The sequence below is a fragment of the Oxyura jamaicensis genome, chromosome 18 (genome assembly GCF_011077185.1).
Source record: "Oxyura jamaicensis isolate SHBP4307 breed ruddy duck chromosome 18, BPBGC_Ojam_1.0, whole genome shotgun sequence".
Classification (NCBI taxonomy): Eukaryota; Metazoa; Chordata; class Aves; order Anseriformes; family Anatidae; genus Oxyura; species Oxyura jamaicensis.
Genome location: NC_048910.1, coordinates 5,143,149 through 5,151,396, shown reverse-complemented (window position 1 = coordinate 5,151,396; position 8,248 = coordinate 5,143,149). Strand labels below are relative to the sequence as shown.

The following is an 8,248-nucleotide window of genomic DNA, read 5'->3' as shown; positions in this document are numbered from 1 at the left end:
AGCTCGAGGCTGTGGGGTCTGCAGCTGCAGACACAGGGCGTGTAAAACCCACAGGAGCGCTGCCACGAAGGGCCGAGGGCACCTCTCCTCCTGCCTCGCCGCTCACACGGTGCCGGCCTGAGCGCTGATCACCCACCGAGCTGCCCGGGGGCACGGCGCCGCTCTGCTCAGAGCCTCAGGACGGCAGAGGGCCAGCCGGAGAGAGCGCACGGCGAGCAGGTGGCGGGCAGGATGCGGCCCCTCCGTCCTCCTCCCTGCTCTGCCTGCGCTCCTCCAGGCTCCTGCGCTCCTCTGGCCCTGTGGGATGGCTGGGAGCGGGGCTGGGGAGGGATGCGGGGCTGCTGGAGGGTACTGGTGGTCTCTGCTCAGCCCAGCTCGGGGGGCTCGGGGGGCACGACCTGCACACAGCGCACACAGACCGAGCCTGGCACAGCCGCCCTTGGCCTTTCCGCGTGCACGCGGGTGCCGGCACCCCACCGACAGCGCAGCACGGGCACCAGCACCCCACCCCGGCCCCTCAGCACCGCAGGGCAGATGGTGCCCCCCCCTGCACCCCGCGCACACACACCGAGCTGCCCCCAAAAATCACGAAGACGGGGGCCCGCGGTGCGCGCCCTCCCCGTAGAAAAACCAAACAGAGAAAAAAAGAAGAAAAAGGAAAATAGGGAAAAGGAAAAAAGGAAAAAAAAAAAAAGGAAAAAGGAAAAAGGAAAAAAGGGAAAAAAAAAGGAAAAAAGGAAAAAGAAAAAAATAAAAAGGAGCAGGGGGAGCGCTCAGGGAAAGCGAGGCAGCGCCGCCTCGGTTCACCTCCGGGGAAGGGGGGGGTTAAATGGGGCCGGGCCGGGCGGCCCCGCCTGCCGTAGCCGGGCGGGTGCCGGCAGCGAGCGGCGGCTGCGGGCGGCGCTCCCCCGGTGCGCTCCGATGGCCGCCGGCCGCCGACCCCCCCCGCAGCCCGGCGGCGGCGGAGGAAGAGGAGGAGGAGGAGGAGGAAGAGGCGGCTGCAGCGGCGAGGACGCGGTGCTGCGGGGCCGCTTCTCGCCGGGGCTGGCCCCGGGGGCGGCCGCCTGGGCGCTGGCGCTGACGGAGCGGGAGCTGCAGGTGCTGCGCCCCGACGGCACCGGCGCCGCGCTGCCCCTGGCCGACTGCGTGGGCTCGGCGGCTTTCCCCTCCTCCTCCCCGGCCTCGTCCTCCTCCGCCGCCTGCTTCTCCGTGGTGTGTTATCCCTTCCGAAAAGGCCGCTGGGGCTCCCCTGCCCGCCAGCGCCTGCAGAGGACTTTCCGAGTCGCCCACGGCCCCGACGCCGAGGGGAACCTCCGCATCGCCCAGGCCTGGAGCCAGCGGATCCGGGAGCTCTCGGTGCCCGCCGTGCCCGTGAGGGATGGTGAGTGGCGGCCGGGCACCCCCCATGGGATCGGGGGGGGGGCGTGTGGGGGTGTGGGGTGCTGGGGTCCCAAAGGTTTCCCCGGTGCGGTGGCGGAGCCGTGTCCCCCCGCTCCATCCCCTGGTGCAGCCGTCGGGGCAGCAGGAGGAGGCTGGCGGCAGTGATTTTGGGGTGCTGCCCCCCCCCATCCCCATCCCGCGCCCGTTTGCCTCTCCCCGTGCCCGGCCCCGCACCGAGCATCCCCCGTACCCCGCCAGGCCGGACCCCTGAGCTGCGTGTGGATCTGGGGGGCCGGGGGGGTTATTGGGGTTTGGGGCTGGGGGCAGCCCCCCTCCACCCAGACACCCCCCTTGGGTGCGTGGTGTGAGACCGGCAGCCAGGAGGGGGCTGCGGGGGCTTGGGGAGGGGGATCTGGCCCCAAAGGGTCAAGGCAGGGGACCCCTGCAGGCACCTGGGTGCCCCCCTGCCTATAGGGGACGGGGACATCAGAGCACAGCCCCAGTGCCAGGGGTGGCCGCAGCCCCGGGGGTCCCTCAGGGCCAGGTGTGGGGTTTTCCCCCACTTTTCCCCTTAAACTGAAGGGGCAGCGGGGACCCAGCCCCCCTTGCACGTCTCCTGCTCCTCTCACACCACTTTTTGAGCAGCAAACCTTTCAAAATGAGCCTTAACGAGGAAAAATCCACTGCTGCTGGCACAGGGAGGACGGGGGGGAGCCTGCACCGACCCCGGCGGGTCCCATCCTTCACCAGGGAGCGGGGAAAAACCTCCGGGGCCAGCGGGGTCCTGGGGAGGTGCGGGTCCGGCCCTCTCTGGAAGGGACAAGGCTGGCTCGGGGGTTTTCTCCCCTTTCTGCAGGCCGGCACGCATTAGAACATCCGAGCAGAGATTCAATTATATGCACTACTTCATTTATTCGGCTGTCCAGGCGCGCTGATCAGACTTGGAAACGAAGAGGCACGCGGTTAGAGGGATCCTGTCACATCGCGTTTAGCCCCAGCTCTCCCCGCTTGGGCTGGAAAACGCAGCTTTTTCCCATGGCCTGCGGCTACGAAACAGCTTTCTGCTACTCTTCGTAAATAAGAGTGGGGGGGGGGGGGGGAAATCCAGCGGAAAGGGGCGAGGGTGCAACCAGTTCCCCGGCCGGATTGCCAGCCCGAACTCCGCGGCTGCGAGTCTCCAAAGGGTTTTAAATCCCTCGTCCTTGGAGCAGGCGGCGCGATCGTGCTCGGGCGGCTCACGGCACGGTAGGGGCCTCGGGGGAGCCGGGGGAAGGAGGACGGCAGGAGGCGGCGCGGGATTTTGCGGTTATGTCCTAGCTGAGGGCCAGCAGGATTTACGAACCTCCTCCCCCCGGTTTGGGCCGGAGCTCCCACTGCTGCTCACCACACCCTGCGCCCGCACGCAGCGGCACGGCGCAGCCGGCGGCGTGTGCGGGACTGATAAGGCCGCACCGGGGAAAGCTTCGGGGAGAGGGCACGAGAAGCAATCGGGGCACCCCGGCCCTTTCGGGAGGGGGACGGGGAGAAGCCAAACCTTCCCCGCAGCCCCCCCCCTCCGGCTGCGGCGTCCTCGGGGGTAGAAGCCCCGCGGAGAGCTGCAGCTGGCGGAAAGTTTCTCCGCCTGACGTCGCCCCAAGGATAAAAATGAGAGAAAAAAATCCCCCGGTGCTTAACAAGCACAAATCTGGGGGAAAGGAGGGCTGCCGTGCCCTGCTGCTGGCCGCGTAGGAGCAAACCGCCCCTGGTTTGTGGGGGTTGTGCCACGAGGGAGGAATCCAGCTGCTGGCCACAACCGGAGGCGGCACGGCCATGGTGTCAGGGCATGTCGGCACAAAGCACTGATTCTGGGGGATCCCCGCACTGTGGTTGTTGTCCCCTCGCTGTGCACGGCCACCTGGGTGACCTGGGGAGCCGGACAGCCCAGCCCTGTCCTCCGGCAAGCCTGGGGAGTTCGTCCCCCATGCACCAAAACCGGACCTTGCAGAGAGATGTGGCAACGCGGCCGAGCTGCCGGGGCTGCCCGCACGTCTCCAGATGTCAGCGGAGCTGTGGAGAGAGCACGTGGCTCGTGGGCGATGCGGTCGGAGCTGTGCCCCTTCCTCCTGCTGACTCGGCCCCCGTGCTGCTCGCCCACAGCCGGGCCCTGCTGTTCCGGGCAGCGCCGAGATGCTGCGGCCGGCGTTGCGCAAGGGGAAGGGATGCTGCCGAAATCCGCCGTGCCCGCCCGGGTGGAGGGGGGAAGAGGAGAGAAAAGTCCCCGCGGCCTGGCTCGGAGCACAAAGCCCTTGTCTGTGTTTACCGAGAGAGGATTCAGCACTGTTAATGAACGCACAGGCTCGCAGGGGGCCGGTGTGGCCGAGACCTCGCCGCCCGATGCTCCTGGGGCGAGCTGAGCTCGCAGCGCGCTGCTGCCAGCCCCGAGGCCCAGCCGGTCCCATCCTGCCTGGTGCTGGCTGATAAGGAGCCGCGGAGGGCGAAGGGCAGCTGGTGGGGCCGGCACCGGACCCGGCTGACGGACAGACGGACAGAGGCGTGCTGGAGGCGTGCTGACAGACAGACAGACGCGTGCTGGAGGCTGCTGGAGGCCGGAGCCATCCTGGAGCGGTGCAGCCTCCCCGGCGGGTCAGGGCTCACCAGCTCAGTCCCTGCAGGCAGGAAACCGAGGAGACAGCACCAAAAGCAGGGGGGAGCTCGCTCTGCTCCCCGGGGCCGGGCTGGGGCTGCCGATCCCTGCTATCCACCGGGGAGGCCGTGGCGTGGCCGTGACCTCGGCGAGGCCAGGTGCCAGCAGGGAGGCGGCGCGGGCGGTGGCCTCCCTCGGCCTGGCCTCCCCTGCTGCGGTCAGCAGGAGGTTTATCTGCACGGCGATGCTTGGATAAACACAAAAATCGCCCCGCGTGCGCAGGCGAGGAGAGGGATGGGTGGCGATCGCCGCGTGCTGGCCGCCCTTTGCCCCGGGTTCATCGCCGCGCTCCGCGGCCGCTCCCAGCTCCGAGCAAGGGGCTTCCCGGCCCGGGCAGTGCCGGGAAAGGCCGGCAGCTTTCATGACTCAACGCCGCTGACGGAGCAGAGCTCGGTGCTTTGTCAGCAGGCAAAACCTCAGCCTGGTCCCGTGGGGCTGCCGGCTGCGGGGGCCTGGGGGCTGGAGTGGGGGAAGCCTGGAGCAAGGACACCAGGCTGGGGAGCGCCGAGCTCACCGGGGAGCCCCATTGCCGAGGTGCCGCAGGGTATTCGTGGGCTGTGCCCCTGCCAGGTGCCCCTCGTTGGGCACCATCGTGGTGCAGCAGCGCTCGCAGCCCTGCAGCCACCCCAGGCTCTTCCCTGCTCCTCCCAAGGAGCGCGGCTGCAGCGTGGCCCCGGGCTTGATGCTCCAGGGGACACGGGGACGGCTGGCTTTGGGCAGGGGGACGTGGCTGGAGCAGCGACCGCCCCTGCCAGGCCTGTAATTACAGCCCGGCCGGGGGCATCGCGTGCAAAACCAGAGCCCGGTGGGGAGCAGGGGGAAGAGGAGCGTCCGTCTGTCGGCACAGGTGTCAGTCCTGGCCCCGCTCCAGCTGCGAGGGGTGTGGGGAATCAGGACCTCCATTCCCCCAGCCCTCACCTGTCCCCATCCTTGGCTCGCCGTGTAGGACCTGGGGGGTCCCAAGAGCTCCCCAACTCTCCCAGTGGCTACCCCCCAGTCCCTGCCCAGCCCTCCCCTTCCTGCAGGGCTGCAGCAAACGCTGCCCTGGCTCACAGGGCACCCCCCGGCCCCAGCTCTGAGCCCCTTTTCCCCGCCAGGTACCAGCTACGGGGTCCTGCCCCGGCCCTGCCGTGCCCTGGTGCTGCTGAACCCGCAGAGCGGTGCCGGCCGCGCGCTCGATGACTTCCACGCGGTGGTGCAGCCCATGCTGGCCGACGCCGACATCGCGCCCTCCATCTTCATCACCGGTGAGTCCCCGCGTGCCGCCCGCCCCGTCCCCTCTCCCTGACCCCCTCCGACCCACGGACCTACCTGGGACGGGCTCCTGTATGGGGTGGATTCAGGCAAGGTGTCGCCAGTGAAGGGTGCGAGGGGACTGCCCCACATCCTGCACCCCCGTGGGGACAGCGGGGCTGGGATCGCCGTCCCGGGGGTGGCAGCAGGCAGGGCAGAGGCCCGGAGGACGGCGCTCAGCTCTCGCTGCTTTCCCCTGCAGAGAGACCCCACCACGCGCAGGAGAAGATGCGGGATGAGGACCTGTCGCAGTGGGACACGCTGGTGGTGATGTCCGGGGACGGGCTGCTCCACGAGGTGAGAGGGGCAGCGCCCCCAGCCAGGATGGGGCACGGAGCTGGGAGGAGAGGGGTGCCGGGGGGCAGGAGCTGAGTTTTGAGACCTGAAGACAAGAAGGAACAGCAAAGAGAGAAAACCCAGGGCAGGCACAGTCTCTGTCCTGCCCCTGCCTGGGGACACGGCAGGGCAGCGGGGTCCTGGCACGTCCCTGGGTACCACGAGCTCCTTCTCTCCATCCCTGCAGGTGGTGAACGGGCTGATGGAGCGGCCGGACTGGGAGGAGGCCATGAAGAAGCCGCTGTGCATCCTGCCAGGGGGCTCCGGGAACGCCCTGGCTGCCTCCATCAACTACTATGCAGGGTGAGCGGGGCCCTCAGGGGACGGGGACGCCCTCCTGGGTACCCCCTTGCCACAGCCTGGTGCGGCGCAGCCGGTCCCTGCCAGCGTCAGGTTGCACCCCTGCATTTCCAGCTCCCCCCCACGCCCTTTCTCTCCTCCAGGCTCTAAATCTGGCACAACTTCACCCAAACGAGCCAGGGGCTGAGCCGAGCCCCCGGGGAGCAGCTGGCTGTGCCGTATGGCAGCAGCTCGAGGTGCAAAGCCGGCGCCCCAGGAAACACCCAGGGTGGGAGCGGGGTTGTCCTGGGCAGCCCCACATTGGTCCCCAAATTCAGGAGCTGGTTTATGCTGCCCCTTGCTAGCTGGGATACATCCCAGCACAAAGGGAGAATCCTCGCGGGGGCCACACGTAGGTGCTGGGACAGCAGGAGGAGCCCCCAAGCCCTAGACTCACCCTCTCCGTCCCTTGCAGCAACGACCACGTGGCCAAGAAGAAGCTGCTGACGAACTGCACCTTCATCCTCTGCAAGGGGCTGCACACGCAGATGGACCTGGTGTCGCTGAGCACGGCCTCGGGCAAGCGCTTCTTCTCCTTCCTGGGCTTCGGCTGGGGCTTCATCGCCGACGTGGACATCGACAGCGAGAAGTACCGCCGGCTGGGCAACGCGCGCTTCACGCTGGGCACCCTGCAGTGCCTGGCCCGGCTGCGTGTGTACCAGGGCCGCCTCTCCTACCTGCCCGCCGCCCCCGAGCACGGCGCCCCCCCGGCCCCCAGGGACCCCCCGGCACCCGGCGCCGACGGCCGGGCGCTGCCGGAGGGGGGCACGGAGGGGGCTCTGCCCGCCGACTCGCTGCTGGTGCCGCTGGGCCAGCCGGTGCCGGCGAGCTGGGCGGTGGTCCCCGAGGAGGAGTTCGTCTGCGTCTACGCCATTTACCAGTCCCACCTGGGCACCAACCTGCTGATGGCGCCGGCGGCGCGGCTGGACGACGGCTGCATCCACCTCTTCTACGTGCGGGCGGGCATCAGCCGCGTGGCGCTGCTGAAGGTCTTCCTGGCCATGGGCAGGGGCACGCACCTGGACCTGGGCTGCCCCCACCTGCACCACGTCCCCGTCCGCGCCTTCCGCCTGGAGCCGCGGGGCAGCACCGGCGTCATGACGGTGGACGGCGAGGCGCTGGCCTGCGAGCCCGTGCAGGGCCAGGTCCACGGCCGCCTCGGCCGCATCGTCTGCGGCTCCTGAGCGGCCGCGGCGCTGAGCCGCGGGCACGGCCGAGCCTTCCTCCCACTCAGGAACCACCTCCTCCTCCTCTAGCAATAGCTCTCCGGGGCCGCGGGCACCTCGCTTAGCTTTACTCTCTTCGGGACGGACCCAAAAACGAGCCCCGAGCCCCGTCAGGTACTCGGCGCCGGCGAGACGCCCGCGTTTCGCCCCGGTACGAGCGGTACGAGGGGTGCGAGGCCCTGGCCCCGGGGCGGCTGCGCCGGCACAGCCCCGTCCCCGTCCCCCCCCCCCCCGGCTCGGACGCACACGGTGGCACCGCTCGTGTCCCTGCCACGGAGCCAGCCTGACCCGGGGCGGTCAGGACCAATAGCTAACACGGAAAAAAAAAAATCAATTTTTTTTTTTTAAAATAGAATGTTTCTACCCAAAGCTTCCTGTAGAAGCAGAGTTTATTCTTGTGAGAAAGGCAATAAATACCTAGCGTTTGCAAAAAAAAAACAACAAATAATAATAATAATTAAAAAAAAAAAAACAAAAAACTGGGATTTAAGTCTGAGCACACGGCTGTCCCAAGGGGCTGAGGCCCTTCCCTCCCCAGCACCTTGGGGTCAGGATCAGTGCAGAGCCACGGACCCCGGGAGCCGCTTGCACGGAGCGGTGCAGGCGGTGGCTGCGGCTTCTTGGGGTGCCTGGGTGCCCCCGTCCCGAGGAGATCAGTGAAGGCAGAGAGCTCAGCCCTGCACAGGGATGTTTTTGGGATGTCTCGGGAAGGGCTCGGTGCCTACGAGCGAGGGAGGCGTTCGGGGGAGCCGGGCGGTTTTGGCTTTCTGCCGCAGCCGGGGCCCTGCGGGGAGCTCTGGTCTCCACCTTCCCGGACAGCCCTCGCTCGGGGCCCTTCCCGGGGCTTGGCGCAGGGATTACTCAGCCTTTTTGGTGGAAAACTGCAGTAATTAAAGCTCATTTGCCGCGTACAAAGGAGGAGGGTAAACAGCAGGGGCTGTTGGCATTTATTCATCAGCAAACCCTGCCAGGGGGATTGCAGGGCCGGGAG

At 68.0% G+C, this 8,248-nt stretch overlaps 1 protein-coding gene across 2 annotated transcripts; it reads left to right on the top strand.

Moving 5' to 3' along the window:
* Positions 1 to 854: 854 nt before the first annotated feature.
* Positions 855 to 7,736, top strand: SPHK1 (sphingosine kinase 1). Of its 2 annotated transcripts, XM_035342730.1 has the most exons (6): positions 856 to 1,381; positions 5,161 to 5,310; positions 5,559 to 5,653; positions 5,880 to 5,995; positions 6,447 to 6,756; positions 6,787 to 7,736. In XM_035342730.1, the coding sequence occupies exons 1-6, from the start codon at positions 922 to 924 to the stop codon at positions 7,213 to 7,215; spliced, it is 1,560 nt and encodes a 519-aa protein (XP_035198621.1). In that variant the 5' UTR covers positions 856 to 921; the 3' UTR covers positions 7,216 to 7,736. The 2 variants fall into 2 exon arrangements, with proteins under 2 accessions (XP_035198620.1, XP_035198621.1); XM_035342729.1 differs by having other exon boundaries at positions 855 to 1,381; positions 6,447 to 7,736.
* Positions 7,737 to 8,248: the final 512 nt, after the last annotated feature.